The sequence below is a fragment of the Heterodontus francisci genome, chromosome 2 (assembly GCF_036365525.1).
Source record: "Heterodontus francisci isolate sHetFra1 chromosome 2, sHetFra1.hap1, whole genome shotgun sequence".
Lineage (NCBI taxonomy): Eukaryota > Metazoa > Chordata > Chondrichthyes > Heterodontiformes > Heterodontidae > Heterodontus > Heterodontus francisci.
In genome coordinates this window covers 219,336,437-219,354,197 of record NC_090372.1, presented here as the reverse complement: position 1 = coordinate 219,354,197, position 17,761 = coordinate 219,336,437, and the positions used below count along the sequence as shown (strand labels likewise).

Sequence of the window (17,761 nt, the reverse complement as noted above, 5' to 3'; positions counted from 1 at the left end):
AGCATAAGATTACAGATTGATGGGTTAGAATTTTTCTGGTTTCTTAAGAACAGGAGTAGGCCATTTAGTTCCTTGAGGCTGTTCCACCATTCAATTAGTCCATGGGCAATAAATGCTGGCCTAGCCAGCGATGCCCATGAACGAATAAAAAAAAAACCTCAATCCTATTAATCTAACTTTGCTCCATATCCCTTGGTACTCTTGCTCAACAAAATCCATTCATCTTAGCCTTGAAAGCTCCAGCTGGCTCCTGCCAGCCATGAGGTGTTTGAGAGGACTAGCTGCTTTAACTTGCTCCCCCCTCTGAAAGCAACTAGAGTGTTCTGTTCCTTCCATGATGGCAGAGATCCGTGTGAGGGGAATCATGCTCAGTGACCTGCAGTCACAGGATCTGGCAGCAGAGCAATATCATCCTCTGAGCTGTGAGCAATAGTCCAACAAGAGTACACAGAAACCAAAATACAAAAGATGCACTCAACTGCACAAACCTAAGTTAGATTGAGCAGAAGGCACAACAGACTAATACTCATCACTGAGGATCAGAATATAGAGATAAACTATTGTACCCAGGACACTGATCCGGGTCCCAGAGAAGCTGGGATTGTTTTCCTTTGAGCAGATAAGATTAAAGGGAAAATTTAATAAAGGTATTCAAAATTATGAAGGGTTTTGATGGAGTAAATAAGGAGAAACTGCTTCCAGTGGCTGCAGGGTTGGTAACTGGGGTGGCGGGTGGGGGGCAGATAAGAATTTTTTTTTTTTTTTTTTAAGTGCAGAAAATTATGATCTGGCATTCATTGCCTGACACAAGACAGTAAGAAATAGAAGCAGTAGACCATACAGCCTCTCCAACTGCTCCGCCATTCAAAAAGATCATGCCTGATCTTCTGCCTCAACTCGGGCTTTCATGCTGGCTCCCCATATCAGAGATTCCTTCAGACACCAAAGATCTGTCTATCCCAGCCTTAAATATATTCAACGATGGAGCATCCACAACTCTGGAGGTAGAGAATTCCAAAGATTCACAACCCTTTGAGTGAAGAAATTTCTCCTCATCTCAGTCCTCAGTGACCAATCCCCTATTCTGAAACTATGCCCTCCTGTTCTAGATTCCCTAGCCAGGGGAAAGAACCTCTCAGTGTCTGCCAAGTCAAGCCTCTGCAGAATCTTGTATGTTTCAATGAGATCACCTCTCATTCCTCTAAACTCCAGGAGTATAGGCCCAATTTACTCAGCCTCTCACCATGGGAGACCCACTCATCCCAGGAATCTAACTCGTGAACCTTTGCTGTACTGTCTCTAAGGCAAGTATAGCCTTCCTTAGATATGGAGACCAAAACTGCATGCAGTACTCCAGGTGTGTTCTCACCAAAGCCCTACACAATTGAAGCAAGACTTGCTTGCTCTTGTACTCCAATCCCCTTGCAATAAAGGCCAACATTCCATTTGCCATCCTAATTCCTTGCTGTATCTGCATGCCAACTTTTCATTCTTTGTACAACACTGACAATTTTCATGCCTTTTGAAAAATGTTCTGCTTTTCTATTCTTACTTCCAAAGTAAATAACCTCACTCTTCCCCACATTATCCTCCATCTGCCACCTGGTTGTGCACTCACTTAACCTGTCTACATCTCTTTGCAGCCTCTTTGCGTCCTCCTCGCATCTTACATTCCCACCTAGCTTTGTAACATCAGTAAACTATTTGCCAATTCTGCAAGTCTATTAACTTAATTTGTTGCAGTTCTTCTCCAGTATTGACTAACACCATCCCCTGCAATTTGGTGTCATCTGCAAATTTAGAAATTTGTTTTTGATTCCAAAGTCCAAATCGTTAATGTAAATTGTGAACACTAGTTGCCCCAGCACTGGCCCTTGGGAACACTACTTCCCACTTTCTGCCACTCTGAATAAACTACCCTTGAAGCAAGCTAGCAATCCATTCCGCCACTTGCTCCTGACTCCGCATTCTCCGATCTTATTCATGAGAGTATTATGGGGCACCTCATCAAAGGCCTTTTGAAAATTCAGATAAAATGTATTTACTGCATCACCATCATCTGCTCACTCTGTTAGCTATTCAAAAAATTCAATAAAGTTGATCAAGAAAGATTTTTCCCTTTGAACTTCATGCTGACTATTCATTATTATATTTGTAGTTTCTGGATTTCTAAAATTCTCTCCTTTAGTCGGCATTCCATTATTTTTCCTACCAAATGTTAAACTCACTGGTCTGTAATTCCCATGACATTTTCTATCCCCCTTCTTCAATATAGGAATTACGTTAGCTATCTACCAGTCCTTTGGCACTACACCTTTTCGAACAAGTTATTAACTATGTGTAGCAAGGCCTCTGCTATCTCTTTCCTAGAGTCTTTTAAAATGTGTGGATGCAATCCATCCACACCAGGAGTTTTATCCTTTTTGAGTTTGATTACTTTATTCAATACACCCCCTTTTTAAAAAAATGTTTCAAATGCACTTAACTCATTCCTCATATCATTCAATGTCATGTCTACCTGTTCTAATTCTTTAGTCAATACTGAAGCCAAATAATTATTCAACATTGCTGCCATCTCTCTATTATTACCTGCAGTATTATCCTGTCTATCCCTTAATGGCTCTATTCCCATCTCAGCCTTCCTTTTTTATTGGTGTGCCTGTAAAATATTACTATTTTGTTTTATGTTCCTTGATAATTTAATTGCATAGTTCCGCTTTGCCTTCCCAATTGTTTTTTTGACTTTTCTCCTAATCCCTTTGTATTCTCGCTCATCATGCACTCCTCTGCTGTCCATGTACTTAACGTATGCCTCTTTCCTTACCCTCAGTTGTTCCCTTATGTTCTTATTCATCCACAAGGTCTCATTTGTATTTAGGTTGTAATCTCGATTAACACAATTACATAGAAAGTTAACTGCTAGAAACTGTGTGGAACTCCCTCCTATAAATCACAGAATTGTTACAGCAGAGAGGGAGGCTATTTGACCCATCATGTCTGCACTGGCTCTCCAAAAGAGCAATTTACTTTGTGCCACTCCCTTGCCTTCTCCCCGTGGTCCTGCACGTTCTTTCCTTTCACATAATCCAATTCCCTCTGGATTGCCTTGACTGAATCTGCCTCCACCACACTCTTGGGTAGTTCATTTCAGATCCTAACCACTTGCTCGGTGAAAAAGTTTTTCCTCATGTCGCCATTGCTTCTTTTCCCAATAACCTTATATCTGTGCCCTCTTGCTCACAAGTCTGTTGTGTGGTAAATTATCAAATGCTTTTTGAATTAAGAACACTGTTTGTTGTCCGTGATGCAAACAGGTTGCACAACCATCGCCTTATAATCAGGGGCTTCTTCGCTGAAATAAATGGGCTTTTACACGCGCACATGTTTGATTCAGATCGTGCAAGACTGAGACTGGCCAAGTAACAACCTGCAGTTATTATGCTATCTGGTGCCAAAATTTGAACCCCACATGTTCAAAACATCCACAATCCTGCCATCCAAGTAAGCGAGTTTAAACAGTGTAACTGCAGCGAGGGAACACATGAATACTGCTCTCCCATGACCTCAACTAACAGGCTGGTTACAGATGAACATACAGCAGTAATTTCATTCCTGTCAGAGCGTTGTTAATAACGAACTCACATTTTCCTCTTCACTCCAATGACTCTGTTGGACTGCACAAGTGAAATCAGGAACTGAATTAGCTGAAAAAAAAAGGAAAAACAGTGCTTCCTTATTACTTAGTCAGAGTAAAACACACCAATCCAACACAGCTACTCTGTGCCATCAAACACGCCCCTTCTCGCAGTCCCACAGCCAAAGAGACCCCTGTTTCTTAATCAGACCATCTCCTCCCTCAGCTCCAGAATCAAACAGAGCCCCACCTTCCCCTCAAGTCACAGCTCCACCCACATGGCTGGTTAGATGGGCCCAGTGCAACCCATATTTAGACCCACCTAGCCACCCCACTCCCAATCACACATGTGCTACTCCACATTCATTCACAACCTACCGATGCTTTGTCCAAAGCTAGCCCACCCCTGCAACTGACCCAACTCATGACATCTCTCAGTATATTGCCAGAGAAAGACTTTTGTAACCAACACATTACCTCAAGTGCAAACCATTCAGCATAGCCTCATCAGTGACAACTTCCCATCTGTAACCTCTTCTTGCAACAGACCCACCATCTAACTGGCAGACAACCCTTTTCCTCCCCCACTCCCCTCCCCCGCACCCAATAATACTTCTACTTCCAATCTGAAAGGAGCACTGCCCCCCACCACCCCCCCCACAACCGCCCACATTTCTCCCAAGGCACAATCCCACAAGCAAAGAGCAACTCCCATAAATCATGCCACACAAAACTCCTATTTACATAAAACTAACTCAATCATTTTCTATGTAACCAACCCTCCTGCCAAAGCAAACCCTGCCCCCACACCCACACCGAATCCCCAATCCAAAAGATTATACATAGCATTGGAAGGTGAACCTGCGCTACACACCCTGAGCTCAGCTGAAGTCACGGGGCAGCCGCCTTGATAATGGAGAGTCCGCTGGGAAGCGCCATAAGCAATACAGTCTAAAAATTAGAAATTTCACACATTAATCAACAAGATGTTAGCTAATCAGCTGATGGGGGGGGGAAGGATGCAGAAGGTTCATTTGTTTCTATTTATTGAACACCAAATAATTCAAACAAATTGAAGACCCACAGCAACGCGGTTAACTCTTAACTGCTCTCTGATACGGCCTCGTACATGACCGAGTTGTATTGAAGACCAACATCTTAAAGAGCAATTAGGGATAGGCAATAAATGCTGGCTTTGCCAGACACCCACATCCCAGGAATAAACAAAGTGAAGAGCACTTAACCCATTGCCCTCTCCAATAGCCCGTTTACAAAGCTTGATCCCAAGGTTAGTGCCTCTAGCTGAATGATCCAGCAGGTCTTCCGTAACAAGATGTCTGTCCCATGACTTCAGGTATCCTAGTCATCCTCTCCTATTGCCTTCAAAGAAAGAACCAGACCAGGAGCAAGAGGAATATCTTCATCAACATGAAACAGTCACCTCATGATCAGTCTGATATAAATAACCTCCCACATCCAAAGCAGCAACAACCCATCCACAACATTCATGCAAGCAATCAACCTTTTCCCAGACACTTGTCTGGGACACATAGCAACACCCTCTCCCCTAAAAGGAAATAATTCTCCCTCCAATCACTTGATGGAACCAACCCTCCCACTTTCACCCATTTACTGAGCAGTCGTCGTCTCCTCCTACTCCTCTGTAACCCACCCACAAGTTACAAGCTGCTGGTCCTTCATAACAAGACTCTCTTGAGCAACTCACTGACACGTTGATTTACCCCTCCCCCATCTTACTTACCCAGCCATCTCGCACTATGCGTCAATCACAGCTAAATAGACGGGCAAGAAACCTGCTCCAAGACCTTTAGCAACATCACTGGTGATACAAAGGGGTCTGGAAATGGCTACCCTGCTACTCTTCCTGTATCTCTCAGGGGGAAAAATGCCTGAACTCCGCACTGCATTCCCCACAGCTTGAGAGGTGGGGGAATTCTCTGTGGCCAGTGCAAAGGTGAATGGCCCGCCACTTCGGAAAACAAAACCCCTCTACTCCCCTTTCCCAATTAAAAAAAAAACAAGCTTTAAGTATGGTTGATTCCCTCCCACCTCAACAGTCATAGAACACTGCCAGAATGATTAGACACTGAAAGAGCACTTCATTTTCTGTGGTAGGCACTCCTACCAAATCCCAGATTCCCAGTTAAAGTCACATATAACAGTAATTTCACATGACTATAACAACCTGCCTTGTCATCCAGCCTGAAGATGATATGATTTGCTTGGACCCCTCTGCTTACCTGGGCTACATATTTTTGATCTCAAATAAAAGCAAAATACTGCAGATGCTGAAAATCTGAAATTAAAAACCAGAAATGCTGATAATACTCAGCAGGTCTGGCAGCATCTGTGGAGAGAGAAGCAGAGTTAACATTTCAGAACCCTGATGAAGGGTCACTGACCTGAAATGTTAACTCTGTTTCTCTCTCTGCAGATGCTGCCAGACCTGCTGAGTATTTCCAGCATTTCTGGTTGTTATTTTTGATTGATAGTCACTTGTCCAGCCATGCAGTAGAACTGAATTATCCTGCCACCACCACCCCCCAACCCCTTCACTCATCTGACGCTGCCCTTCACTGCTGTTATATATCCACTCCCTTGCTGGGTTCCTGTGGCACCTCAGCCATGTTTCACATGCAAACTGATATTATGAGTGCTAGCTGGGCTATTCCGTCACAGAGGGCATCACAGCCAATCTCAATCCTGTCCTTGGCTGACTTCAGGCAAGGACACTCGTCAGCAGAGACAGGTGGGAGAGTCATGATTACAGATCAGGGTTAGGATCCTGCATGATTTGGCCCTTTAAAATCCAATGACGCTATTTTTAATGCCTTCGTACTGCACCTTGACTGAGATCAAAAGACCAGCAGATACCAGGGCCTGTATTTGTCAGGTACAGAATTTTCAACAAGATCACGGTTGGTGGTGGGGTGAGAACAAAGTTTACATTTCTATACTTCCTGTAAATGGTTCCTTCCTTCTGCCTGGGAGCAAAATCACATGTACAAATCAGTGCACCAATTACACTGGTGGGACAAGATCACAAGCTACCCACTCAAGATTACCTTGGACCAAGCACACCAACATGGTGGATTTGACAACAATATTACATTATGAAGGAAGAAATAAAAAGGTCCATTCACTATGCATCGACCACGAAAGGGAAGGATAACTCGAGCCAGTGCTGTTTTGGAAATACAACAGAACATTGTACATAGGGAAGTGAGAATGTTTGATAAACCTCAAGCAGTCAGGAGGGTACTCTGAATTAAGTGCCTTGACAATCTCCTTGATCCTTTACCTTATTTACGACTTTCTGTTGCTGTGTGTGCTTCTGTCGCAGGCTGGCCACCTCGCGCCATAATGCTTCGTTTTCACTGTAAAAACGAAACGAAGATCAACATTAATTCTAAAATAAAAGCAAAATACTACAAATGCTGGAAATCTGAAATAAAAACAGAAAATGCTGGAAATACTCAGCAGGTCTGGCAGCATCTGTGGAGAGAGAAGCAGAGTTAACGTTTCAAGTCAGCGACCCTTCTTCAGAACTGGCAAATATTAGAAATGTAAAAGGTTATAAGCAAGTAAAGCGTGGATGGGGCAAGAGATAACAAAGGAGGTGGTGTAGATAGGACAAGGTTGTCTTTGCTCCATGACCTTCTGGTCAGCTATTCTATGACGTTAACTCTGCTTCTCTCTCCACAGATGCTGCCAGACCTGCTGAGTATTTCCAGCATTTCTTGTTTTTATTATGGGGATTTAACGTTTGTCTATAATATGGAGGCAAGTTGCAACGAACTAAGATACTTGTCCAATTGCTGTCTTGGATAAAATCAGTTTAGCTCAGCACCTTGTACTTTAGAAGTGCAGCACAATCGTTCACTGACTAAACTGGCTGAGCAATTGGAGAACTGTAGTTATTTTAATTTAAAATGAGCTTAGCATGCTGACACAGTAACAAATGCACAACATGCATTATCGCCACATTATAGCTTTGGATCCAATCAAAAGACAAGTTAACTGGTCTCGACCAGTGCTGGAACAGGGATTCCACAACTGGCCTCAATAGTTCTGGGTTAGGGGTGGGGTGAAGTTGTGCCAAGGTTGTCTGTCCTGATTGCATTTCAATGCTCCCAATTGGAAAGTGCAAGTATGGACACTGGGTGAAAACAGCATCATATTTAGCTGGGTTGCCCTTCAAGATGGAATAGCCCAATACTCAAATGAAGTGCTGGTACTCATAACAAAGGACTGTTATCCAGCTGGAGTCATCAAGGGGAAAGGAAAAAAGTATTATATAATTCAAATAGGCAAAGAAAAACAGGAAGCAGTTTAAATATCACATAACATTGAGTAGCTGACCAGCCCAACAACCAGAGTGGAGCTGAGAGATGAACTATTGGAACACGTCATCTCTGGAGATGTACAAACTGTAACTCACTGATCTGCAGAACCTCCTTTCAATCACTTTCAATTCAAAGAAAACTCTGTCTGATCCCCAGTGTGCGCTGAATGTCTCCCAGGGTTACTAGGCATAAGCACTATCCGGCAACACTGGAACTAGCTGTTTAGGGGCAGCGGTGGAGAAAGTAAAGGTTGAGAGTGGGAGCAAAATTAAATAAAATATTGATGAATATATGACACATCGCATGATAAAGGCAAATGGATACCAATAGTCTTCACCAGTTCTATAAATTATTCACACAAGTCAGCAAAGCCTTTGACAAGGTCCCACATGGGAGACTTATCAAGAAAGCAAATGCACATGGGATACAAGGTAACTTGATAAGGTGGATTCAAAATTGGCTTAGCTGTAGGAGACAGAGAGTGATGACAGACGGCTGTTTTAGTGACTGGAAGCCAGTGTCCAGTGGTGTACCACAGGGATCTGTGCTGGGTCCCCTATTGTTTGTCATTTATATAAACAACATAGATGACTATGTGGGGGGTAGGATCAGTAAGTTAATGGATGACACAAAGATTGGCCGAGTGGTTAACAGTGGGGTGGAGAGTCTTAGGTTACAGGGAGATATAGACGGGATGGTCAAATGGTCAGAAAAGTGGCAGATGGAATTTAACGCTGAAAAGTGTGAGGTGATACACTTTGGAAGGAGTAATGTGACACGGAAGTATTCAATGAATGGCCTGACACTGGGAAGTTCCGAGAAACAAAGGGACCTTGGCGTGTTTGTCCATAGATCTCTGAAGGCAGAAGGGCAGGTTAATAGGGTGGTGAAAAAGGCATATGGGACACTTGCCTTTATCAATCGAGGAATAGATTACAAAAGCAGGGAGGGTCATGTTGAAGTTGTATAGAACTTTGGTAAGGCCACAGCTGCAGTACTGTGTGCAATTCTGGTCGCCACATTATAGGAAGGATGTAATTGCATTGGAGGGGGTGCAGAGGCGATTCACCAGGATGTTGCCTGGGATGGAACATTTAAGCTATGAAGAGAGGTTGGAGAGGCTTGGGTTGTTTTCACTGGAGCAGAGAAGACTGAGGGGTGACCTGATCGAGGTGTACAAGATTATGAGGGGCATGGACAGGGTGGATAGGGAGCAGCTGTTCCCCTTCGTTGAAGGGTCAGTTACGAGGAGTCACAAGTTTAAGGGTGGGAGGTTTAAGGGGGATTTGAGGAAGAACTTTTTTACCCAGAGGGTGGGGACGGTGTGAAATGCATTGCCTTGGAGGGTGGTAGAGGCAGGTTGCCTCACATCCTTTAAAAAGTACCTGGATGAGCACTTGGCACATCATAACATTCAAGGCTATGCGCCAAGTGCTGGCAAATGGGATTCGGTGGACAGGTCAGGTGTTTTAATGCATCGGTGCAGACCCGATGGGCCGAAGGGCCTCTTCTGCACTGTATTATTCTGTGAAGTCATTAGAGTAGAAGGATTGGGACACATTACTTTATAGAAATGCTGTTGGAGCATGGAATATTTTGCCAGAGGGAATCCTAAATAGGGAAAATTGGGTAAGTATTTAAGATAGTTGACACAGTTTAGGACTATTTAAGCACAGAACCTGTAGACACACTGCACTGAATGGTCCCCATCTGCACTGTAAACACCTATAGTTCTTTACAAAGCTCAAGAGTCTCTGAACGGTTGGATCTGACTGGATACTTGTGCTGCTGACCCACGATGTGGTAATTTCCAAAATACATGTGGGGAGTGTGGGAGAGGGCGGATACCAGCATCACTAAAATCTGAACCAACTGGTCTCAGGGTTTAATTTCTCAGCATACCAGGTGCAAAAGGTTTCTCGAGTTACATCTCATGTCAATAAGTATGACGATCCACCCCTCCCATATACCCTGGTCACCTCATCCAGCAACCCAACCCCAAATGTCCTGGTCAGCTTGTACACTGTCCCCTCCCAAATACCCTTGTCAGCTCAATCATCCCCCCAACCTACCAGTTCCCCACAACCACTTCCCCACCACCATCCTCTTAAATATCCTGGTCGTATAGTCCACCCAAAATACTCTCAAACACCCACATCAGCTTGACCACGCCCCCCCCCCCTCCCACCAAATACACTGGGCAGCCTGACCACGCCTCCCCCCCCCCCCCCAAATACACTGGCCAGCCTGACCATGCCTCCGCCCCCACCAAATACACTGGCCAGCCTGACCATGCCTCCCCCCCCACCAAATACACTGGCCAGCCTGACCACGCCTCCCCCCCCCACTCCCCAAATACACTGGTCAGCCTGACCACGCCTCACCCCCCCCCAAATACACAGGTCAGCCTGACCACGCCTCCCCCCCACCCCCCCCCGCAAATACACTGGCCAGCCTGACCACACCTCCCTCCCCCCAAATACACTGGTCAGCCTGACCGCACCCCCCCCACCACCATATACACTGGGCAGCCTGACCACGCCTCCCCCCCCCCCCCCCCGCCCAAATACACTGGTCAGCCTGACCACATCCCTCCACCACCAAATATACTGGTCAGCTTGACCACACCCCCCCCCACAAAATAGATGGGTCAGTCTCACTAAGGCCCTATATAGTTGCAGAAAGACTTATTTACTTTTATACTCCAATCTCTCACCTTTTTAAAATCTATTCTGCTTTTCTATTTTTCCTTCCAAAGTGGATAACTTCATACTTCACATCATATTCCATCTGCCACCTTCTTGCCCACTCACTTAACCTCCATGTATCCCTTTACAGCTTGGTACCATCAGCAAACATTACACTCAGTCCCTTCATCCAAGTCGTTGATACTGATTTTAAGTGACTGAAGCCCGAACACCGATCCTTCCAGTACCTCACTGGTTAAGGCCTGCCAACTTGAAAATAACCTAATATTCTTTTTTTCCTGTCTGTTAATCAATCCTCAATCAATGATCTATTATCCCAAATCCCATGAGCCCTAATTTTGTGTAATAATCTAGTGTGGCACCTTTTGAAAATCCAAACATTTACTGGTGTACCCTATTTACCCTGCTAGTTACAACCTCAAAAAACTAACAGCTTTGTCAAACACTATTTCCCTTTAAGTCAGTGTTGACTGTGCCCAATCACATTATGATTTTCTAAGTGCCCGGATACCATAGAACGAGAGAAAAATTACGGCACAGCAGGAAGCCATTCAGCCCATCATGTCTGCGCCAGTCAAAAAAAAAACGAGCCGCCCAATCTAACCCCACCTTCCAGCACCTGGTCCGTAGCCTTGCAGGTTACAGCACTTAAGGTGCAGGTCCAGGTACCTTTTCAATGAGTTAAGGGTTTCTGCCTCCACCACCGATCCTGGCAGTGAATTCCAGGCACCCACCACCCTCTGAGTGAAAAAGTTTTTCCTCATGTCCCTTCTAATCCTTCTACCAATCACCTTCAATCTGTTCCCCTTGTTAATTGACCTCTCCACGAGGGGAAACAGGTCCTTCCTGTCTACGCGATCTAGGCCCCTCATAATTTTGTACACCTCAATTAAGTCATCCCTCAGCCTCCTCTGTTCTAAGGAAAACAACCCTAGCATATCCAATCTTTCCTCATAACTGCAACTTTTGAGCCCTGGCACATTCTGTTTAATCTCTTCAGTACTCTCTCCAGAGCAATTATATTCTTCCTGTACTGTGGTGACCAGAACTGTATTCAATACTCCAACTGTGGCCTAACAAGTGTTTTATACCAGTATTACATCCCTGCTTTTGTATTCTATACCATGTCCTCCATAATAGATTTAGAGCACGAACAAATTCCTAAACTGCATGAGCTTCATGCTACTCTCTTATGGTAGCTGAAACTCTCATATAATTATCGCTGATATTCGACGTCACACCCAATATTTTTTACGCAAATAAACACGTGTATTTATATTTTGTAAATTTATTTTTAAACAAACACATTTGCCGTTTCTCTCTAGCAGGGTTGTGTGATGATACAAAATGAGACAAACAGTGTAATTTGATAGCATATCACCCCTCAACCTTATTTCCAAAACAACTTAGTTTTCATAAATAGGGACCAGCATTATTCCCCTCACTGCTCCGGTATAAAAGCAAAGTTGGACGCTTCCTGCTCATCTGATTTTACAGTTCATGAAGACAAAAGGTGTATATTATCACAGCTTATTATAATGTCAATAGGGTTGAGGATGTGATCTCAGCACATTACCACCGTCCATTTCTCCTTCAATCACTGATCTGCAGAATCTGGTACAATCTATCGAAGATGTGCACTTTTACAGAAATGCTCTATGTTTCTGTCCGCATGCTTCCACCAGCACCGGGCGGGGTGGGGTGGGGGGGGGAGGGGGGGGGGGGGGGGGAGAAGAGTTTTACAGGAACAGGTGCAGATACCATGGCACAAAACAGTGGAGTGAATGACACATACATTGGACTTCACAACAGCTGGGATGAACAGCAAGGGCCAGAGCTTAGGCGAGCAATATGTTCTCTCTCTTCTCCCATCCCATGGTGCTGCACACAGGGAGTCAAGACAACACACAGTGCAAATGGCAAACATAGTAAAAGTGTGGTGCATCAATAGATCAGATTGAGGGAGGACTGCAATGATGCAGGCTAAAAGAGATCAAAGTGGACAGTTAGACCGGACGGTTATGAGGAGGGCAGTGCAGACAGCTTCAAATGGAAGCCCTAATAGCAAACAGCACAACTGCATTCCCAATCACCGATGCAAGTGGCAGTGTGAGACCATGGAAGGAACAGCGGTGTAAATTTTGCATACACACAGGTTAAGAATCACTGCTCTATTCCACGTAATGGATATCTGCAACGGAAGAGAAAATTACAGCTACATAACCATTCTGGTTACAAATCAGCCACAATCAGACCAGGCTGACAGCACCAGCTTCCCTATTAAACCAAACAAAAGTTGAAAAGGCTTCATTGATGAGTCTTAGTGCAACTAAAAGGGACATAAAACTTCCAAGCACTTATCTGGAAATTGTTAACATGGTATTTATTTGTATTTATTTTCTCCTTTGTTGGAAACAATGCGCCTTTAAGACTCATAAAAACAGTGCACCTTTAAGAGAGAGAGAGAAGCTTTTGGATTTCTGAGGCACTGTGGGCCAGCTGCACTTGTTACCTAGGCCACAGTAGGTCACATGGTATAATGTTTCAATTTGACTGTAAAAAAAAAACTGGCAAAAACCGGTCTGAACCAGTCACCAGCGAAGTGTGCGACTAAAGAAAAGAACGGTCTATTTCTCATCAAAAATTCTGCAAGGAGCTACAGGCCAAGTTAATTGCCGAAGGAGGAAAAATCCCTTTGAAGAGACCGTTTGTATTGCTGAGCTAAAGTTTCGACTGGGAGACTGTCAGTTTTAAAATTCAAGTTGACCTATTGCTGTGCTCATCATTTAAAGAACTATTTGATGCCTGCTGCAGTGCAAGTGTTTTGAATGCCTATCTACTAAGAATATTTCATCAAATCCGTGTGGGGACTTCAAGTGGCATTTGATAATTTTCACATTAGAATACCTCACCCATCAGGAACGTAACCCACAAAGACGTACTTATTTATTGATTAAGAAACAGCTAATTTTTTTGTTAAAAAGCACTACTTTTAAAACTGGTTAACTGTTAGTTTTGAGTGTGTATGTGCAAATGGGGGAAGTTAGGTTAAAATAAGTTATAAGGTCTTTAGACATGGGTTTATCTTAATAGTGTTTAAGATTTAGTTTCAATAATTAGTTAATTTGTTGTTGTCTAAAGATACCTAGTTTGGTTGGTTTTATTCTGGGTGTTACTGGAGGGTTTAATTTGGCTGTTTTTCAGTTGGGTGAGAAAAATTTAATAATATGCTGCGACCTGTGGAGTGATGGGACTGAATTGACAGAGCATTGCTCCCTTCTCGGTCGTAACAACATAAGCATCTTCAATCATTCCAGATATTAGCTTGCATCTAAAATTACATATCCTTGGTTGATGAGGGGCGTTAATGTGCACACACTGAAAATCCTGCACCAATCTTTGGCCTCCAATTCTTCCCCCTCCCTTTCCTCCTTCAAGAGCCTCCTTAAAACCAAATCTTTTGGACGTACCCTCTTAATAACATATGCAATTCAATGGTGGGAGGACTGTCACTGAGTGGCCAAGAATGGCAGTGGCATGGAACAAATACTTTGTGTCGAGCTTCACAGGAGATGATGCAAGTTTCATAGCAGAAATAGACAGAACCTAGGGGCTAAAAAGAGTGAGGAAATAAAGGAAATTAATACAAGCAGAGAAAAAGTATTAGATAAACTTAAGGGACTAAAATCTATCAAATGCTCGGGGCCTGATGCCCTGCACCCTAGGGTTCTAATAGAGACAGCTGCAGAGGAGAGAGTGACTGCCCTTGACATCAAGGCATTTGACAGACTTTGGCATCAAGGAGCCCTAGGAAAAAAAACTGGAGTCAATGGCAATCACGGGGAAAACTCTCCACTGACTGGAGTCACACCTAGCACAAACAAAGATGGTTATGGTTGTTGGAGGCCAATCATCTCAGCTCTACGAAAGCACTGCAGGAGTTCCTCAGGGTAGCAACCTAGGCCCAACAATTTTCAGCTGCTTCATCAATGACCTTCCTTCAATCATAAGGTCAGATGTGGGGATTTTTGCTGATGATTGCACAATGTTCAGCACCATTTATAACTCCTTAGATACTGAAGCAGTCTGTGTGGAAATGCAACAAGACCAGGACAATATTCAGGCTTGGGCTGATGTGTGGCACGAATGTTACTTGCCACTAAATGCCAGGCAATGACCACCTCAAACAAGAGAGAATCTAACCATCTCCTCATGACATTCAATGGAATTACGATTGCTGAATCCCCCACTATCATCCTGGGTGTTACCATTGACCAGAAACTGAACTGGAGTAGCCATATAAATACCATGGCTACAAGAGTAGGTAAAAGGTAGGAATCCTGCAGCAAGTAACTCACCTCCTGACTCCCCAATGCCTGTCCACCATCTACAAGGCACAAGTCAGGAGTGCGATGGAATACTCTCCACTTGCCTGGATGGGTGCAGCTCCAACAACACTCAAGAAGCTCGACACCATTCAGGACAAAGCAACCCGCTTGACTGGCACTCCACGGCATTCAAGCACTCCACCACCAACAAACAATGGCAGCAGTGTGCACCATCTACAAAATGCACTGCAGCAATGCACCAAGGCTCCTTAGACAGCACCTTCTAAACCCCCGGCCTCTACCACCTAGAAGAACAAGGGCAGCAGATGCATGGGAATATCACCACCTGCAAGTTTCCCTCCAAGCCACACACCATCTTGACTTGGAACTAGACCGCTGTTCCTTGATTGACGCTGGGTCAAAATCTGGAACTCCCTTAACAGCACTGTGGGTGTACCTACCCCACATGGACAGCAGCAGTTCAAGGCGACAGCTCAGCACCACCTTCTCAAGGGCAATTAGGGATGGGCAATAAATGCTGTCCTAGCCAGCGACACCTACATTCCATGAATGAATAAAAGAAAAGACATTGTGGATGCACTAGCTATGATTTTCCAACGTTCCTTAGATGCGTGAATGTTCCCTTCAGATTGGAAGTTAGCAAATGTTGCACCACTTTTCAAAAAAGGAGGGAGAGAGAAAACAGGGAACTACATGCCAGTTAGCCTATCAGTCATCGGCAAAATGCTGGAATCTATCATTAAGGAAATCTTAACAATGCACTTAGAAAGCAAAGTATGATTAGAACAAGTCAGCATGGTTTTACTAAAGGGAGACCCTGTTTGACAAATTTATTAGTTCTTTTTGAGAATGTATCTAGTAGGGCATATAAAGGGAAACCAGTAGATGTAGTACACCTGGATTTCTAAAAGGCATTCAATAAATTAGAATTAGAATTAAAACATTACAGCGCAGTACAGGCCCTTCGGCCCTCGATGTTGCGCCGACCTGTGAAACTATCTGACCTACACTATTCCATTTTCATCCATATGTCTATCGAATGACCATTTAAATGCCCTTAAAGTTGGTGAGTCTACTACTGTTGCAGGCAGGGCGTTCCACGCCCCTACTACTCTCTGAGTAAAGAAATTACCTCCAACATCTGTCCTATATCTATCACCCCTCAACTTAAAGCTATGTCCCCTCGTGTTTGCCATCACCATCCGAGGAAAAAGACTCTCACTATCCACCCTATCTAACCCTCTGATTATCTTATATGTCTCTATTAAGTCACCTCTCCTCCTCCTTTCCAATGAAAACAACCTCAAGTCCCTCAGCCTTTCCTCGTAAGACCTTCCCTCCATACCAGGCAACATCCTAGTAAATCTCCTCTGCACCCTTTCCATAGCTTCCACATCCTTCCTATAATGCGGTGACCAGAACTGCACGCAATACTCCAGGTGCAGTCTCACCAGAGTTTTGTACAGCTGCAGCATGACCTCGTGGCTCCGAAACTCGATCCCCCTACTAATAAAAGCTAACACACCATATGCCTTCTTAACAGCCCTATTAACCTGGGTAGCAACTTTCAGGGATTTATGTACCTGGACACCAAGATCTCTCTGTTCATCTACACTACCAAGAATCTTCCCATTAGCCCAGTACTCTGCATTCCTGTTACTCCTTCCAAAGTGAATCACCTCACACTTTTCCGCATTAAACTCCATTTGCCGTCTCTCAGCCCAGCTCTGCAGCCTATGTCCCTTACAACATCCTTCGGCACTATCCACAACTCCACCGACCTTCGTGTCATCCGCAAATTTACTAATCCACCCTTCTACACCCTCTTCCAGGTCATTTATAAAAATGACAAACAGCAGTGGCCCCAAAACAGATCCTTGCGGTACACCACTAGTAACTAAACTCCAGGATGAACATTTGCCATCAACCACCACCCTCTGTCTTCTTTCAGCTAGCCAATTTCTGATCCAAAGCTCTAAATCACCTTCAACCCCATACTTCCGTATTTTCTGCAATAGCCTACCGTGGGGAACCTTATCAAACGCCTTACTGAAATCCATATACACCACATCCACTGCTTTACCCTCATCCACCTGTTTGGTCACCTTCTCGAAAAACTCAATAAGGTTTGTGAGGCACGACCTACCCTTCATAAAACCGTGCTGACTATCACTAATGAACTTATTCTTTTCAAGATGATTATAAATCCTGTCTCTTATAACCTTTTCCAACATTTTACCCACAACCGAAGTAAGGCTCACAGGTCTATAATTACCAGGGCTGTCTCCACTCCCCTTCTTGAACAAGGGGACAACATTTGCTGTCCTTCAGTCTTCCGGCACTATTCCTGTCGACAATGACGACATAAAGATCAAGGACAAAGGCTCTGCAATCTCCTCCCTGGCTTCCCAGAGAATCCTAGGATAAATCCCATCTGGCCCAGGGGATTTATCTATTTTCACACTTTCCAAAATTGCTAACACCTCCTCCTTGTGGACCTCAATCCCATCTAGCCTAGTAGTCTGAATCTCAGTATTCTCCTCGACAACATTTTCTTTCTCTACTGTAAATACTGACGAAAAATATTCATTTAACGCTTCCCCTATCTCCTCTGATTCCACACACAACTTTCCACTACTATCCTTGATTGGCCCTAATCTAACTCTAGTCATTCTTTTATTCCTGATATACCTATAGAAAGCC

General features: G+C 44.0%; 1 protein-coding gene across 8 annotated transcripts in view; it reads right to left on the bottom strand.

Moving 5' to 3' along the window:
• hsf1 (heat shock transcription factor 1) overlaps positions 1–17,761 on the bottom strand; it is a 151,982-nt gene that overhangs the window by 87,000 nt on the left and 47,221 nt on the right. For all 8 annotated transcript variants that reach the window (XM_068015866.1, XM_068015893.1, XM_068015900.1 and 5 more), the window contains exons 5-6: positions 6,957–7,032; positions 3,643–3,704 (exon numbers count right to left, since the gene is read on the bottom strand). In XM_068015866.1, the coding sequence (XP_067871967.1) occupies positions 3,643–3,704; positions 6,957–7,032 (138 nt within the window). The remainder of the gene's footprint in view (positions 1–3,642; positions 3,705–6,956; positions 7,033–17,761) is intronic.